Source organism: Exophiala aquamarina, assembly GCF_000709125.1.
Source record: "Exophiala aquamarina CBS 119918 chromosome Unknown aczIA-supercont1.3, whole genome shotgun sequence".
Taxonomy (NCBI): Eukaryota; Fungi; Ascomycota; class Eurotiomycetes; order Chaetothyriales; family Herpotrichiellaceae; genus Exophiala; species Exophiala aquamarina.
The window spans coordinates 3,450,104-3,468,261 of NW_013550585.1; the positions used below are offsets into that span (position 1 = coordinate 3,450,104).

Genomic DNA, 18,158 nt, shown 5'->3' on the forward strand with positions numbered 1-18,158 from the left:
GTCGAGCACAGAGGCACGCGGGAGTGCCTCTGACAAGAATGCACACCTGGGTTAACGCCAACCACCTGGCAAAGCCTTCCACCGACTTTTCTAAGCGCCCGAACAGATCTTAGAACCTCATTGAATGTCGATCGGTATATGCCAAAGACGAGTCAAGATTGGATGGTAAGGTGGTCTAGAATGCGCCGGAGCTTGCAGGGAGGGGAACGTGAAGGGTTCTGCTGACTGTGTTTGCGAGCCGCACGGACAAAATATAGGCCAGAGGGTAACGAGGACGGTTAGAGATTATTTGTGATATTCTATTGTCGCATATCGGGATCAGGTAATCGAGGGGCAGCTGTTGGACAAAGAGTGGGATGGCGGATTGTGTAGTTTGCGGAAGAGTTATTGGGAGTGGTGATCTCACGACTGATGGAACGACAGTTGGAGGGTCTAGTATGTCAGAAGGCGATGGATTGAGGTTGTTGCAGAGGCTGATGGTGGTTAGTACGTAGGTCTTGAGGCAACAATGAAGTGGTAGCAGTCTGGCAGTCCTGAAGATAAATGAATGCTTCAAAAGGCACCCGCAGGTCGAACCCTCCAAATTACAACGTCGCCGCTTTTTGGGAAATCCGCCGCGTGCCAAGCCATCATTTGCACTTGTCTGTTTCGGAAGGATGCTGAGAGGGAAAGCACGGGTTGCCGTACCACCAGTGCCCTCTCAGGTACCACTCGTACAACTCCTGTTTCTGTATTCAGTGTTCACCCTTCTCTGAATAGAGATTAAGCAATTATCGGTCAAGGGCCTGGTATCTAAGATCGCACTGTTGGATCTACCACCGATCTCTTCACGAGGAGCCCAGGACAAATTGGAGTGAATTCACCTCCCCCCCAAATGCACCTAACCAGAGAGACAATCATCGGGCACGGAAATACAAGATGACTTGCCTATAGTATATAGTCACACTTCAGACAGCTCGATGGTGAGCTCTACTTTGAAGGACGACAAAGCAAACTAACCAATTCGTTCCACGCAACGTTCTGCAACCGCTTCTATTCCTTCCCCCCGTTACACAACACCCCCAAGGTAAAAATCACTTTGCGGAGCTTATATTGAAAGCTAGCTGGGCTTATTCACGGCATATTTCCGCAGGCCGTGGTAGACGTACGGTTCAGAAAGGTCGAGTCTCTCCTTATTTGTCATCGGCAGTTGTATATTTCTTTGGTGAATAACCGGTACTCCGCATTTCTTCCCTCAGAACGAACAACCAAGGAACCTCCAGTAAATATACGCATCTCCGAGATACACTGCATCTCTGGGAGCTGTTAGAGGATCTCACAAAAACTCGACACGCTACCACTGCCTAAAACCCTCAATCGACCAGGTGATCTTAAATCTGGGATACCCGAAGAGATGGCACGCCGAATATTAATCACCGGAGCCACTGGAAACCAAGGTTGTTGACTTTTTGAGGTTGCAGAAAGTTCAAGCATACTAAGCATATTTCTGCCAGGAGGTTCGGTGGCCAGGCTATTGCTTCAAAGCCCGGCAGAGTTCACTGTACGCGCACTGACTCGCAACCCAGAGTCTAGTGCAGCAAAGGCACTCAGAGATGCAGGAGCTGAAATCGTGCGAGGCGATCTCACTGTTCGATCCTCCTTAGATGCTGCTTTCAGATGCTGCTGGGGGGCCTTTGTTGCCACGAATTTCTATGATGTTGTCAGTGGCCAGTCTCCAGAATAGTTGTTCATGACACTAATATAGAAGACAGACGATCAAAGACGATCCCGCGAGCGAAGAGACTCAGGGACGCAATGCAGCAGAGGCGGCGCTGGAAGCTGGCGTGCATTGTTTTGTCTGGAGCACACTGCCCTCGTCTCTCGAGATTTCCAAAGGAAAAGTCGCATGTGAGATCTACGAAGGCAAGCATCGTGTTGACAGTTATATCCATGACATCGGCCTTCCAGCAGTTTACGTCTTCACTGGAAACTTTTATGAGAACCAGATCCGTCGTAGCCACGTCGTTGAGACCGACGATACCATTGAGTTCCGACAGCCCATCATCAAAGGTGATGTGAAGCGTAAGTTTGAATCCCTGGCTCGGCAAGAATTAAAGCATCCTTCAAGAAGAGTACTGAGTGGATGATACTGAGACAGTCCACATGCTCTGGGTGGAACTCGATCTAGCTGCTGTTGTGAGAGCAATCTTTGAAAGGTGGGTTTCTGCAAAGGAGACCTTGCTTTACAAGCATCTCTATGCAATGGATGCCGTGCGAAGTCCAAATGAAATATGCTCAATAATCGAGCGAGGTAGGAATAGGAATTCCCTTCAAGCAAACGATGCTCCCCAGATGTCTGACCTGTTCTCAGTAACTGGAAAACCTACCAAATATGTTGTCCTACCTAGCACCGGGAACGAGGCTCGGGATACCATGTTCAATCTATACAACCTGACAGGAACCTATCCAGGGGTAGAGCTGCCTGATCCTAACGTGTTGAACCTGGGCGTGGAGCTGCATGGAGCGGAGCAGTTTGTGCGGGAAAGACTGGTACCACATCTCCAGCGGATAAAAGAATCCACGTGAATTTGTTGACCCTGGATGATGCCGCTACTATGAATAAGTGTTCGAACTTTCAGCCGATCGTCAGTCTCTCAAAAAGGGATATTAAGCAATGAGTACTATTCGGTAAGATGAATTTGACAGGCGCCGTACCTCATCCCATGCTCGAACAATAATGAGAAAACGGGCGTACAATGTCGATACACCCACAGGTGGAAACGGTGATGCTCGATCCAGAAGGAAGGGGAATACTAGTTTAAAGGCTCACTCTTTACTTCAAATATCATGTTCTTTGGATGATAGTTCGATCAGGAGACGTCATTGACAAGGTGGTAACTCTGCGACCGAATCGTTCCTTGCACTTGCTTGACCGACCAGGTTCTTCCTTCCCAAGACCACGGAGGATTAATTGGCGAGTAATGAGGACTATGTGACTTGGCCCCACGTATCTCTGGCAAGATGTAAGGCATGTGTAAGGGTGAGTTTTGATCTCGCAGTAGCGAGATCAAAACCATTCCAGAAAAGCACTATAGGTGCCCTTAACTCAAGCAAGATCAATCCAGTACAAGCCAATATCCGACCGCGGTGGAAGAATACTGCCTGCAAAGAGAAGTTATACGATCCTATCGGGCATGGATATCGAACCCCGTGCGATATCATTTGGTGAAAGCAGACAATCATGTCATGTACTTAGTAGCGTCTTGAACACAGCATGTTTCTGCAGTTCTAGATAGAAGACAGACTCAAGGTCCTTGCTTGGCGGCGATTCTAAGATATATCGACGTCCCCTTGGCTACAATACGCTTGGACCTCGGAAAGGTGACGCCTTTGTTCGCTGGTTAGCATCGCCATCGATAAGTGAAGACCCAATTAGATCGATCGAGTACGCATGCGGCATCGCGTTTGCCATCTGCTTTCAGATGTTGTGTGATGTTAGGACCAACAATCAGCGCCGAACATTCAAGAGGCGGGAAATAGTAAAGGTCAGGACATCTCACAAAACCCCGGCACAACACGACCTCATAGCTTCATCACAATTCCATCCACAGTAGGGCGTCTGTTTTAAGCCTACATGGATGCAGTAATCGGGCTGTTCCCTGAATGCTACTCGCTAGCACAGAGCCGAACTCCATTACCGTGCAGTGTACTCCGTACTCCATACTTTACATGATATGCGCAACCAGCATGAGTGGGATGTCCATCGACAGCAATTCGAGACCCACAAGATAGCACAACCTGACGAATGGATGGGAAGGTCAGCATATCATTTGCTCCTCTGTGGAACCATCGATCGAAGCGGTTATTGAATGCGTGGTGTCAAGGAACTGTCAACCGAGTTCCTAGCGTAAGCTGCATGCATCGTCCGCTGTTCTGGAAGTGTTTTAACTCCTTGGGGGTGGATAGTAGGACTGCTGAAGTCGGATATGCGGAAGCCTTATATTACCGCGTCTTGGAATGCTCCCATTGTCAGTGCATGCACATCAGACCGTTTCCTGCTGGGATGGGGAGCATTCAACGATGGAATTTTGCCATGATTATCCGCAGAGGTTTTCCACACGCTTGTTTCGGCGCTCGCCTGGAAAAAAATATCAGGCAATCATGACCCTTTAATCTGTCAGATTCTTGGTCAAATGAGGACTTGGGCGGTGATCCTTAACGTAGTTCGATATCCGGACGTTCCCCATTGTGTAGCCGACACTAACCAGCAACTCGACGGTTGATAGTAGAGTAGTAGTCGGATAGCTTGGCAAGTGGCAGGATGTCACCGATTGGCCCAATCAAGGGGCTGTAAATCAACCTCGGTGCAAGAGAGGTTCGGAGGTGGCCACGGAGGGAGGCGAGAAAGAGATAGCGTTTCCCTAACCCTGATCCCTAACCTTCTACGAACAAGAGACGATCGCCCTTCCCGCAGACGAAAGAGTGGACAAAACTCATGTGGGCAGCCCAGCCAACTAAGAGCACGCGACCCGAAGCAGCGTCGTAGCGCCATTGACCCTTGGTGTCTTGGTAGAAGCCCAAGCAAGACAAGCCAAAAACAGAATACCAGGTGGAGGATGGCGAATAGAGAGATTAGTGCTAGTGATAGAAGATCAGGAGAAGATCCTTCAACCGTGGACTTGACTAGAGCCAGTATGCAGGCTGATCGCGCATTTGACGAAGGCCAACTTTCGCCCCTCCATACAACGCATATCGACCAGGTCGTCGTGCAAATTTGACAAAATAAATGCCCAAGTTATACTGGTGAGTGTGTCCGAGGTGAGGTCGGAGGTAGGGAGTACCAGAGTACCACGTGCCTACTACTGTGCGAGTAGGTAAGTTAATCACGACCCCTCAGTGCCTGCTAGGATTAGAATTTGTGGAGTTGTCGAGCTCTGTTTGGACAAGATCTATGGAGTACCGAATACCTTGAACTTAGCCTGCAATATTAGGAGCCCAGTGGGCGAATACTAAACCGGGGTACAGGACGAGGTTCCCTGGTTAGGTTCCTAGGTACATCTAACTGGGGAGGAGTATCGACTTCGGTCTCGGCCGTCTCTATTTTACTTCACTTTCCTTACTCTGCCGAACTGAACTACCCCTAATCCTTTATCATTTGATGATCGTGGTGCGGAGGCACCGCCTTCTAGCCGCCTTGTACATTACCAATACAGAAGAATTCCAGAAAAGCGTGAGGTCAGCTTGGAAAAGGCAATCGGCGACATGGGTAGAAGGATGCCAGGAGGATGGCGACGAGTGGCAGATTCCACTGGTCCCCAATGATAAGGGTCTTGGCAGGAGTCTTGGCACCAGGGCAAGAGAAGCTTGGCATGCGGATGATCGTCTCCATCGCTGTCAAGTTGCACTCGATTCTCTCAACTCATTTGTCCTGCTAGTCACCACTTGTGTTGTCCATACGAGGTTTCATCTTGTGCCACCGATCTGCAGTGAACATATTCGAGCCGCATGTTCAATTGTCTCTGTCAGACCTGGCCTCCTGTATCTTTACTGACCTCTCAATAGAGAGTATAATTACCCTCTTGTGCCGAGATAGTTCGTCCGTTGATGACCTTGTTCGACGGACTGGGGGCTGGGGGTTCACCAGATGCTGGTCGTTCATGGCTTGTCAAGCACTTCCATTGCAAGCTTCTTAACGCCTTCAATGTCTGGTGAGTTGCCAGATAAAGCTTATACCTCGTATTGGTCTCGCCACAATGCCAGTTGATCTGGGCGTGTGGGCGCCACCCATCTCACCCACTTCGCATCCTTCGCAACACTGACACCAGTCCCTTGCCGCCAAGTCCTTAGGATACATCGCTGCTGTGACACTGCTCAGTATCGATTGATAACGTGTGGACGTTACCTTCCTTATTCGTGTGATTGCTCCGTTGATGTTCGGGTCTGGCTCATATGCTCGGTTGACACCTTCCACAAGTCTCACAGGGATGCTCATCGGTGAGACTAATATATTGGCCTTGTGATCACCCGCTCTCCCTCGCTGTCTCATCATCGAACATTGTTCTGTTCTGCCTCCTTGCAAGCACTACAAGCCTTCTGCCAAGATGAGCGCCATCGCAACCAACGAAGGGCCAATAATCGCCCAGGCCGCTGTGTCTAACGCGCCTCTCGCTGGTACCATGCAAGAGAAACATCTCGGAAGAGGTTCTATCGATGCCGGTGTCCAAGAAGTCCCACGTTCGTCGGCCGACTTTGACAGCGATGATGAGGTGACAGAGGAGGAGCTTCACACCCTTCGTCGAGTCTCTGGCAAGATCCCCTGGCCTGCTTTCACTGTCGCGTTCGTTGAGCTTTGCGAACGTTTTTCCTACTATGGCACCACTGTTGTCTGTGAGTAGATCCCCACGGTCTTGGGAATGCTTCAACCGATACTGACTTTTACCCCTCCAGTCGTCAACTTTATCCAGCAACCTCTTCCAGAAGGCTCATCAACCGGCGCGGGCTTCGAGGGCCAATCTGGAGCTCTTGGAATGGGTCAGCGAGCCTCCACAGGTCTAGTCACATTCAACCAGTTCTGGGCATATGTGATGCCTCTAGCAGGTGCATATATCGCTGATGCTCATCTTGGTCGTTATAAGACCATCCACGTTGCGATTGTCTGTGCTATCGTCGGGCACGTCATCTTGACTGCCTCGGCAGCTCCCAGTGTCATCAAACACAATTCCGCCGCCCTGGCATGCTTCTCAATTGGTCTGATCATTCTCGGAATCGGCACTGGTGGTTTCAAATCAAACATCTCCCCCCTTCTTGCAGAACAACAAACCGAAACCAAGAAGCGGATTAAAACTCTTCCTACTGGCGAACGCGTTATTGTAGACCCCATGGTCACAACCTCCCGAATCTTCCTCTACTTCTATATGTGTATTAACATCGGCTCGCTCGTAGGACAAATTGGCATGGTGTATTGTGAGAAATATGTTGGTTTCTGGCTTGCATATCTGTTGCCCACAGTCCTCTTCCTCATTGCACCAGTTGTCCTGGCAGTCTGCCGAAAGCACTATGTGCTTACACCTCCTACCGGTTCAGTCTTTGCCAAATTCTGGCAACTTTGGGGATATGCCTCCAAGGGTCACTGGCACCTCAACCCGGTCGCGACCTACAAGAGCATGTCTGCACCCGGCTTCTGGGAGCGTGTCAAGCCATCGAATATCCCTGCTGCTGAAAGACCAGCTTGGATGACCTTCGACGACGCTTGGGTCGATGAGGTCCGTCGTGGTCTCAAAGCCTGCGCGGTCTTCCTGTACCTCCCACTTTACTGGCTCGCTTACGGTCAGATGACTGGTAACTTGACCTCTCAAGCTGCTGTCATGGAACTCAATGGTGTTCCCAACGACATTATCCAGAACCTGAACCCGATCTCGATCATCATCTTCATCCCACTAATGGACTTTGTTATCTACCCAGCACTCCGCAAGGCCCGCATCAATTTTACTCCGATCAAGCGTATCTTCTTCGGCTTCATCCTCGCCAGTCTGGCCATGGTATCAGCTTGCGTTATCCAAGTCTACATCTATAAACTCTCGGAATGTGGCACCCATGCATCAGACTCGGACTGTGCGGCCGCGCCCATCAACGTTTGGGTTCAAACCGTCCCTTACGTCCTCATCGGTTTCTCCGAGATCATGGCTTCCATCACATCCCTCGAATACGCATTCACCAAAGCCCCGTACAACATGCGAAGCTTCGTCATGGCGATTAACCTTCTCATGAACGCCTTCAGCAGCGCCATCGCCCAGGGTCTCGTTGCCCTTTCTGCCGATCCGTTGCTCGTTTGGAACTATGGAGTTGTAGCTGTCCTTTCCGGCCTCGGTGGCATCGCCTTCTGGTTCAACTTCCGTGCTCTTGACAAGGACGAAGACAAGTTGAACATGCTCCAGGCTTCCGCTTACACCGGGAAGAGAGGCAGCATCAGCGCGCCCTCTGTCAGGGAGACTTACGAGGATAAGGAGACTGCTGGCACCCACGTTTAATTGGGTAGCAGCTGGCCGGCGATGGGAGTAATTATAATGAGACGAGGCGATGAGAGAAATATGACACAGTGAATGAAGACTGATGATTCTCATCAAGTGGCTATCAATACCCCCATATGCCTACAATTACGCAGGTGTTTGACGACCCATTCTTATGACAAAACCCAACTCATATCCCATAAGCATCCAAAATGTTATCCCTTGAGCTAAGATCCGTCACTAACGATAAACATCTTTAATTTCTAATCCCCCGCAATAGGACCGGAAAAGAAAAAAAGTTCATGATTTAGACAACGCGTATCTTTCCACCATTGATTGATCTTTCCATCGAGACCTTTGATCTACTTGCGGTAGTTGCCCTTTTCACCTGTTCTAGGATCCTACTATGCAAAACGCTCCTGTATGGTATGTACGATCGCTTGCAAGCTCCATTGGGAGGGGAGTAGTGACTTGGCGCGTCTAGCCTTTCACCAACCACGTACAGCATGATCTTCCGGACGTGCGTTGACTTGCTGCTACGCAGGTCCAACTGCCCATGACCGCTGGTCTCTTCGCTCGCCTGCAATGTTGCAGCTTCTACTAGAGACGCTGCTACTGCTACTGAATGCCCCTGCTTTGACTCGCCGTTATGTTCAGCTAGTGGCGCGCGACGCTATGTTCTATGGCTGCATGTGCTAGTATTCATGAATGTATGCTTACTATCATACTATATCAGCCTTAAGGCGTGCGAGAGCTGGACGAACTGGGGCATTTAGATCTGCGCTGTGCAATGTATGTGTATAGCTGTTGATATGGTGGCCAAGACCAGCGCACTGTTTGTGTGAAAAGGGGAAGGGTTGGGTCCGTTTAGATACCATGGCACGCAGGCAGCAGCGCGTTGGGTACACACACCCAGCCGGCATGGTTCAGAACGAGAGGACCATCCCATTAGCAACGCGAGCGAGGAAAACTGGAAAAGTTTCGGGGCAATGATTGGTTTGGGGTGCCGTTAGCATGTGCTTGAAGAGCATTGTGTGCTCGCTCGAAACCACTGCGGATCAGAAAAACACATCTCAACTCTATGAAACTGGCGCCATTCAGGGCTGTAGAAAATAGAGCGTCTCACCCAGACTTTGAAACACCGCAAACCCTTGAGATTTCGGCTCGACTCCAGACCAGACTGATCCAGGCTTGCCTGAATGCCCACTGCAACCAGTGCATGTGTCTGGTGAGTGCAAAGCAGTAGAAAGAAAGCCTTGCAGTCAGACGAGTCTGCCACTGCTTGTCGGTTCCTTGTGGAACAAATCCAGAGACCACGGACCGATTGCTGTCTTGAACTCCATCAAGCCCTGATACCATTGCCTCTCATCCCGCCCAACAGCATGATCGCGTCCCAATTCAATGCAAAGAAAATCCATTGGTCACATTTCTCATTCCGAAACTTTATGCTTGACTACCGGCAGAGATAGTCTTTACAAATCCAAGGATACCTGGGCTCAATGGTAGCCATTGACCCTCGGAGGCCCATTTGTCCGCTGTGAATAGGCAGCCGAGCCAGCGGCGAAATAAGGATGAGTGCAGGCTGCTTTGGCCGAGAGCCTATGTGCAGGATCGTATTCGAGCAATGCATCCAGAAGCTCAAGGCCTGCAGGTTCGAGGTTTGGAACAATTCTGCTAGTGGCCTCGCGGCGCCACTTGGGGAAGGATGTCTTGAAGTCGGGGAAAGTTGTAACGCCTGGCCAGGTTGACTCGTCTGGTGTGCCGAGGAGCCTGGGCGTTGGTTAGCGACCTCAATTTCCCCCGGGGGGGAGGGGGGCGCAAGAGGGTGGGACGAGATCGTGCAAATATTGATCAGAAGAGGGGACATACTTGAAGATCTTGAATATCTCATCGATTTCGGAGTCACCAGGGAACAGCGGTTTTCGAGTGCACATCTCAGCAAAGATGGCTCCTACCGACCACATGTCAACGCCTGTAGAGTATTGTCGGCCACCAAGAAGAATTTCTGGAGCACGGTACCACAAAGTGACCACCTTGGGAGAGGTTAGTTTGCTATGGAAAGCAAAGGAGTAGGAAAGTTTATACCTCATGGGTGTATGTGCGTAGAGGGACACCAAATGCTCGTGCAAGTCCGAAATCAGCCAGCTTGAGGTTGCCTTCCTTGTCGATTAACAAATTCTGTGGCTTAAGGTCTCGATGTAAAACGCGGTGGCTGTGGCAGTATCGTACTCCCTCCACTAGTTGCGCCATGAACTTCTTGACCATGTCTTTACCCAGGCCCAATCGCTGCATGTCTACTGCCGATCCCTCGGGAAGAGCCTTACCGCGGCCACCATCTGACACAGGCAAGGCTTCCATGTATTTTTTGAGATCGAGGTCAAGGAACTCACAGACTAGATACAGCTTGTGGCCGTCCGCATGAACAATATTTAGCAATCGAACGATGTTGGGGTCGTTCATTTCTTTGAGGAGGGAGATCTCTCGGATGGCCGTGCTAGGGACACCTTCGTCTTCGGCTTCCAGGCGAATCTTCTTCAGGGCGACAATTCGACCACCATTGGACAGGTCACGGGCTTTGTAGACCACACCATACGTGCCTACTCGATGATTAAGGGGTTAAACGCAAACTATGGGGGAAAGGTAATGTTGCGAACCTTCTCCAACCTTCTCAATCTTCTGATAATTTTCCATCTTGTGAATACACTAAGAACTCGAAATTGTCATGGGAATTATTTGACAGTTGGAAATAAAGCGTCAGGGTTGGCGGAGGAGGTGTTTTTGGCAGATTGGAGAACAGAGCAACAAGAATGCGACTTGCGTAGGGAGGGTTGGAACCTGTGTAGTCTGACGACGCCAGGTATGAAACCCACTCTGGTTGAGTAAGATTATCGTGTGTTATTGCAGCTCCTGAACGGTGGTAGACTCTAGTGTTTGTGTTGAGGTGCTGCTGTTGTGCTTGGTATTGCGGCCGTGTGTTTACAGGACGCAGTGCAATGGATCTTTTGTTTGGCTCGACGCGTTGCGGCGGGGGAGTGTCTCCGATATGGTGGGCCTTAGAGACCAAGAGCGCAATGTGCTAGGGTTGATCATAAAGGCCTTGAAGTACATGCACTTTAACCAACTATCTAACATGGCGGGGAGTCAAACTGCACCGTGAGGAACAGTGACTGACTCATATCCTTACATATTTAGAGAAAACCTCCCAGAACCTTCTCACTTTGTATCTAGGCTTCCAAGCCCTCTCATCGCATTTCCGACTGCCTCGATCGCCGACGTAGTTCCCCACCATCTCTTCTCCTCGTCCGCGCACCTCTCAATCATGGCGGAAAGAGAACTCCAACCTGAGGAGAAATTGGCTCTGATCAAGGACCAACTACAGGAAGTCCTCCATGAAGATATCCTTGAGGATGTCGTCCTCAAGCAAAAGAGACCTCTTGTTATTTACTGGGGAACAGCCACCACAGGAAGACCGCACTGCGGTTACTTTGTGCCGATGATGAAAATCGCCCACTTCCTGCGTGCTGGCTGTCGAGTCAAGATCCTCCTCGCCGATATTCACGGCTTCCTCGACAACCTCAAGGCCCCAATTGAGCTCGTCAAATTCCGTGCAGAGTACTACAAGTTTATCATACAATCACTACTCAAAGCCGTCGGCGTCAGTCTTGAAAAGCTGGAGTTCGTGCTTGGCTCCTCCTACCAACTAAGCGCAGACTATACGATGGATATCTTTCGACTTAGTAGCGTTGTTACCGAGCACGATGCTAAGAAAGCCGGGGCCGAGGTGGTCAAGCAAGTGGATAATGCGCCGCTGTCAGGACTCATCTACCCTTTGATGCAGGCCTTGGACGAACAGCACCTGGGTGTCGACGCTCAGTTCGGGGGGGTCGATCAGCGGAAGATCTTCGCCCTCGCACAAGAAACCTTGCCCAAAGTCGGCTACAAAGAGCGAGCGCATCTTATGAATCCCATGGTACCCGGCCTCGCAGGTGGAAAGATGTCTGCCTCAGATCCCGACTCTAAAATTGACATTCTCGATACCGAGGACACTGTCAGAAAGAAGCTGAGAAAAGCCTATGCTGCAGCAGGTGAGGTGGAGGGAAATGGAATTGTCTCCTTTGTCGAATACGTGCTACTACCCATCAGCAGCTTGCGTGATCCCGAGGGCAGAGGCAGTTTTGTATGTAGGAGGAGAGAAGGTGAAGGCGAACCGCTCGTCTACCATGATATGGCGTCGCTGAAGGCAGATTATCTCGCTGACAGACTGACACCTCAACTGCTCAAATCAGGTGCCACTGAGGCTTTGGTGGAACTGCTCGCTCCGATTCAGGCGGAATTCCAAGCATCTTCTGAATGGCAAGACATTGAAAAGAAAGCATACCCACCAGCAGAACCTGCAAAGAAGGAAAAGAAAAAGAAAGACAAAGGATCTCGATACCCTGGAGGCGGTAGTGTGCAAGCTGCCCCTGATGGGTCTCTTAAGGGGAAGGGCAAAGATGAAGTGGAAATTGGCAAGTCTGCCGGTGAAGCCATATCCCAGCTGAACATCAATGGAGCCTCGTGATAAAGCGACATTTAGACTTACACGCCTGCGAAACGGCGGTTGTTCAACAGCGAGATCAAAGTGGATAGTCCACCCTTGCAGTGCAACAGAAATAGAGAGGCACTTGTCAGGACTCAGGGGAGGTACCATCCGAAGTGCATCTGCTCCATCTCCCGCCTAGAAGGATTCCAGAAAAACTTCTAATTTGGCGAGCGGGACGGTAGAACGCGAAAGACCATTGCTCTCTTACATACTGGAGCGACCATGCTTGGTTGCCGTCGTATGCATCTAACAGGGATCTCGGGATCTCCTTTGACTAGAGAAGCAGCAATGTAAGATCGTGCAGCAGTGGTAAGCTTAGAGTAGGATGAAGCCCCTGAGCGAACAGTAGTCCACGCTTGGCTGGTGTACCGTGTCTTGAACGGATACGTGGAACATGAATCAAAGTGTTAAGATTGATGGTCTTCGAAATGGAGCCTCGGGATAATTATTGCAGCTCAGTCGCGTCTAGCAAGCTCAATTGGATCTAGTGACAAGAACTCGGTCCGAGTTGTCTGTAGCGCCTTGGGTCCAATGTGGGGTGGACACAGGATACACATCATCTGGACTGATTTGGGGATTTGTGGGCATCGGCAAGTCTCGGTGAAATACTCGGCGTCTTTCAACTGGATCAACGTTGTTCCTCGCCGGCTAGACACACCCGTTTGAGTTTATGAAATCCTGCAGGTGGTGGTTACTTTGGGTCTCCCCACCAACGGCACTCCGCAAAACTTCAAGCCCACCCCTGCTCGTGTTGATCAGCAGTCCGGAGAACGGAGGAGTGTTAGGAGGATGGCTGGAACCGTTGGCAGCACCATAATTCTGGTTCTGCTCGGCATTTTGAACCTATGAGTACGAGGCCACCTCTACCCCAGCACGCCACTTCGCTTCATCTGCGGTGTGTCTTACGTATACCCGGCCTTCTATCTGCAAGTACGCCTAAGAAATAGGTGCCTCTCCGATGGAGACCATTTGCACGAACGAGAAGGCCGGCGACCGCGCTTTCACCACGCAGCTACGAGCCAGTTGCTCTCTGCAGAAGCAGCTGGTGGAAGGATTGCATCGCAACGTACGATGTCGTATGTCAGAGATCTCACAGATCTGATGATCGCATTCTCCTTCAAACCAGTCGCAACGAACTTCCTGGTAAGGTAAGGGATTGTCCTAAGGTGAACCGAATTGAAGGATTGTGTATACCCCTGCTTAGTTGCAGGGGGTAACAGGATGGACTTACGGGGTATTGCCATGCCCAATGAACAAACCAAGAAGAAAAAAACCAATGTCACCATTTGCGAAACTTGGCGACTACCAGATGACGCCCAGGGTTTCCAATACCTACCTAAAGGAGCACGTACTCGCAATCTATGTATTCAGATCATCACAAAGGCTCACTCCCAACTTTGATGGCTACCTGAATACAGTCTCTATTGCACAGCCGTTATTTCTGTCACTGGGAAGGGCAAGAAGTACAAGCGACGGTGGTCGGCGCCTCGCGAATCTTTCATGTCATCATAGATTTGAGAGCATAACAAGTGGCCACCGCCGACGGGAAAATGATGGACAAAGTCCTACTACTATAGGATGCAATACTAGTGTCACCCGCTAACTAGAATGGTATAACGGTATCTCAAGGATGAATAGTCCTAAATACGCATTACGAGGTCACTAAGCTCATCCCGCACTTCGGTTCATAGTCCAGTGGGCGCCACCCACGCAATGGGCTGACTGGGACTTGTGCTTTGACTCGGACAGATTTTTGCGAGGGTCCAAGCCTCGATATGGTTTGGAATTTTGCGAGAGAAAGAAATTTACGCCGAGAGGGGCAGATCGTGGTTAGGGATTGAAACGTTATTCGAGACGTGATCAACAATCGATTGCGTTTCAGTTCGGCCTCGAACCATCAACACAAATCTCAATATTGACTTAGGGAGAAACCTTAAAGGGCAAAAGCCCCACTCGAGGCTGAATTGCGCCGGAACAACATGAGCGACCAGGCTATCCGATTTTGGCAAAGAGCTTGAAGAGAAGAGACATCACATATGGCGCCCGCGAAGTGGTTCTGTTCAAAGGGCATGAAATATGGCCATATGCAGTACTCGTACCGATTCTCCGGTGCTTCATCCAAGGGTCATGGAGCGAGAGTAACCCTCTCGACGTTTGCTAGTCAGCCACTCGAGCTAGGACGGATCTTCTCGCTGATCTGAATAATCGAAAAGCTAGCAATGGACGATGTGGTCATTGGTTTCTCCGACTATTTGGCGTACAAAGGCCACTGCAGGGCAAGACGCTTGACCACTCGACGTAGCGGGTGACACCCAAGATAGATGTGCACATCGCATCACGCACGATTGCTTCGCAAATACTTGGGCATGCAAAGATCACCTGGGCGGCCCTCATGAAGCTTGGATGTCGAATTGGAACCTGATACCCAGAGGGAGCGGGAAGCTTGCGAGTTTGTGGGTGGGCCCCAGGGGAGCAAACGGACGAAGGGGGTTCCATCAGAGCCAGTCCACCACCTACGGAGTGCTCTGTACAGGTTACGAGGAAAGGCTAAGACTGGCTTTCAATTATGGTAGGCCCGGATTCATCTGGCCGGGGCGCCCAGGTGGACGCCTATAGGAGCAGTCCTGGGCAGTACGAGGAGCAGCTGAGCGTAGGTAGCTTACTAGTGCCGCAGCTCGTGAGTGGCTTGTGCAGTCGATCTGTCGCGGTGTCTTGCGTGCTTGTCATCGTGTCTAGAAGTGTCGAGAGTGCGGGGTTACGGGCTTGCCATGCAGCTACGACTCTACGAGTAACCATCCCAGTAATCGTGGCCCCGGAGTGTCAATGGCATCCCTGTCTGCATCTCCTCTCCATCCACTCCATCCCCATCCATCCCCATCCATCCCCCATCCATCCCATCTCACCAGTAGGCCCTACACCTCACAGCCTGCCCTCATCATCGACCAGAAAAGGAAGATTAACATGCGGGAAGCGAGGCTCTCCGTTGACCTGCTCCACTTCTTCTCGCTGTTATTTTTTTGGCACATCCCCTCAGCGCCCAGTGCCCAGTGCCCCGTCAGCTGCCAGCCACTGTAAATCGTCCTGACCAACCGCATTGCTCGTCTTGTCTTGCTTCAACTTGCTTGCCACGCTTGGGGAAGGCTTTTGCGGTACCCGAGCATTTCTCCTGCTCCTCTTCCTCTCCAGGCTTGGACTCTTGGCCCAGACCTTGTCAAATGACCCAACACCTGACCATTTCTCACCTCGCAGATTCGCCTAGCCCTGTCCCCACGGCCATTTGATGGGTCACAAAATAGTTTGACCGATCCTTAGACTTCAGGTCACTCGAATGCCTGATCGGCCTCTCTCTCACTGGGGTCAGAGTGTCGGACCTAGCTTCCACTGGCCTTGAGAAAGCCACCGACACTCTCTCCAGCGATTTCGATAGGCCCGAATACTCTCGATGCCCGTGCTGTTGTGTTGCCCTGAGTTTTGGTATCACCTTACCCTGGGTCGACTGCGTCATTTGAGTTTGCCAGGGCGAGGCGAAACGCGCAGACCAGAATGCATATATCTATAGGAGCTCCCATGAGCTTGGATACTGTCTCGCCCTTCACAGATACAAGCATCTGGCTATCTCTCCCTCTCGTTAGCCGTCCTAGGAGGAGCAGTTACTTTCTGTGCTTCGGGCATTTCTCTGATCTGCTTGCATTGCGATCCCATTGACCAGTTCCTCAACATGAGCTTCGCTCACGACGAAGAAAATGGCCCCGGCCGCACCGGTCGCCATGGCAGTGTCTCTGTCTATGCCAGCAACATGGGCGCGCCTGGCTTCGACACCTCTCGCAGGAGGTCCTCCATTGTCCCTGCTGGGGTAGTCGGAGCCACACAAGGCGAGGCTGTCTTCAACCAAAAGGATGAGACCCTTCGAAAGATGTCCGTCGCCGTCCCCAACTTGGCTGAGCTCTCTGCGGATGCCAAGGCAGCTGCAGACCTCGAGACCAGCATGGGTTTCCGCGAGGGCGCCAAACTGTACCCCAAAGCTATGATGTTCTCCTTCTGCCTTTCGCTGGCTGTCATCATGGAGGGTTATGACACCTACCTCCTCGGAAACTTCTACGGCAACCAGTCTTTTGCAAGGAAATTTGGTGAGCCAGGCCCCATCAAGGATGGCGTTCAGACATACGAAGTCACTCCCACATGGCAGACTGCTCTCGGTAACGGTACCGCAGCTGCTCAGATCATCGGTCTTTTCTTGAACGGTATCATTTCGGAGCGCATTGGCTACCGCTGGACCATGATCGGCTCTCTTCTTTTCATCACCGGCACCATTTTCATCACCTTTTTTGCAGTCAATGTCCAGATGCTACTCGCTGGATACATCCTCTCAGGTCTGCCATGGGGTGTTTTCCAGACACTCACAACCACTTATGCCGCTGAAGTCACTCCTGTCCCTCTCCGACCATACCTTACCACCTACGTCAACCTTTGCTGGGTGATCGGCCAATTGATCGCCGCCGGTGTCCTCAAGGGCTTTGTCAACGTCAGCGGCGAATGGGCCTATCGTATTCCTTATGCTATACAATGGATTTGGCCTCTACCTATTGCGATTACTGCCTTCCTGGCCCCAGAATCTCCATGGTGGTTGGTCCGACATGGCAAACTTGACCAAGCTCGCGCAGCTCTCCTCAGGCTTACCTCGAAGAAAAATACTCAATTCAACGTCGAGGATACCTTGGCCATGATGATCCACACCAACGAACTAGAAATTCAGCAAACTGCTGGGACCAGTTATCTTGATTGCTTCAAGGGAGTTGATCTCCGAAGAACCGAGGTCACTTGTATTACTTGGCTCATTCAGCAAACGTCCGGCTCTCCTATGATCGGTTGGGGCACCTACTTCATGATTCAGGCCGGTCTATCTCCTGATAACGCCTATTCCCTAGGCGTGGGCCAGAGTGCTATGGGTTTCATGGGTACCGTTCTATCCTGGTTCCTCATGCCCCACTTCGGTCGTCGCACACTGTATCTCTATGGTCAAGTCGGCATGTTCATCATTTTGATGATCATCGGCGGCTTGGGAGTTCCTGAGCTTTCAACCTCGGTCGGCTGGGCATCTGGCGCCTTGATTCTCATCCTGACTTTCGTCTACGACTTTACAGTCGGACCTGTGTGCTACTCTTTGGTTGCTGAGCTTCCATCCACCCGTCTGAGAATCAAGACTGTTGTGCTCTCACGAAATGTGTACAACTGCATGGGCATTGTCGTCGGAACACTCCAGCCTCGCATGATGAACCCCACCGCCTGGAACTGGCGTGGCAAGACCTGCTTCTTCTGGGGCGGTCTCAATCTGCTGGGTCTGATCTGGACCTATTTCCGTCTTCCTGAACCCAAGGTGAGTCACCTGACGGATTCTTTCTCTAAAATGTTCACTAACATCGTCTCCAGGGCCTTACCTATGCCGAGCTTGACGTCCTGTTCGAGAACCATGTCTCTGCACGCAAATTCAAGTCAGTTAAGGTTGATCCTTACCGCTCTGACAATCTGGTGATCATCCCCGATGATGAGGTCAGTTCCCATGAGCACGGAGAGAAAAAGGGTTTCTAAGCGAG

At 50.9% G+C, this 18,158-nt stretch overlaps 5 protein-coding genes across 5 annotated transcripts; 4 read left to right on the forward strand and 1 right to left on the reverse strand.

Annotated features, from left to right (window-relative positions):
- Positions 1–1,393: 1,393 nt before the first annotated feature.
- On the forward strand, positions 1,394–2,565 carry A1O9_04811 (uncharacterized protein; the record flags this gene model as incomplete). The annotated part of the gene is made up of 5 exons (XM_013407099.1): positions 1,394–1,436; positions 1,494–1,696; positions 1,752–2,061; positions 2,138–2,290; positions 2,351–2,565. The coding sequence occupies 5 exons, from the start codon at positions 1,394–1,396 to the stop codon at positions 2,563–2,565; spliced, it is 924 nt and encodes a 307-aa protein (XP_013262553.1).
- A 3,515-nt stretch (positions 2,566–6,080) lies between these two features.
- On the forward strand, positions 6,081–8,006 carry A1O9_04812 (POT family proton-dependent oligopeptide transporter; the record flags this gene model as incomplete). Its single annotated transcript, XM_013407100.1, has 2 exons — positions 6,081–6,366; positions 6,427–8,006. The coding sequence occupies 2 exons, from the start codon at positions 6,081–6,083 to the stop codon at positions 8,004–8,006; spliced, it is 1,866 nt and encodes a 621-aa protein (XP_013262554.1).
- Positions 8,007–9,481: 1,475 nt separating this feature from the next.
- Positions 9,482–10,676, reverse strand: A1O9_04813 (CMGC/CDK/CDC2 protein kinase; the record flags this gene model as incomplete). The annotated part of the gene is made up of 4 exons (XM_013407101.1): positions 9,482–9,755; positions 9,855–10,018; positions 10,071–10,585; positions 10,640–10,676. 4 exons carry the CDS (start codon positions 10,674–10,676, stop codon positions 9,482–9,484), a joined length of 990 nt encoding a protein of 329 aa, XP_013262555.1.
- A 628-nt stretch (positions 10,677–11,304) lies between these two features.
- Positions 11,305–12,546, forward strand: A1O9_04814 (tyrosyl-tRNA synthetase; the record flags this gene model as incomplete). The annotated part of the gene is made up of 1 exon (XM_013407102.1): positions 11,305–12,546. The coding sequence occupies one exon, from the start codon at positions 11,305–11,307 to the stop codon at positions 12,544–12,546; it is 1,242 nt and encodes a 413-aa protein (XP_013262556.1).
- A 3,739-nt stretch (positions 12,547–16,285) lies between these two features.
- Positions 16,286–18,153, forward strand: A1O9_04815 (uncharacterized protein; the record flags this gene model as incomplete). Its single annotated transcript, XM_013407103.1, has 2 exons — positions 16,286–17,941; positions 17,995–18,153. The coding sequence occupies 2 exons, from the start codon at positions 16,286–16,288 to the stop codon at positions 18,151–18,153; spliced, it is 1,815 nt and encodes a 604-aa protein (XP_013262557.1).
- Positions 18,154–18,158: the final 5 nt, after the last annotated feature.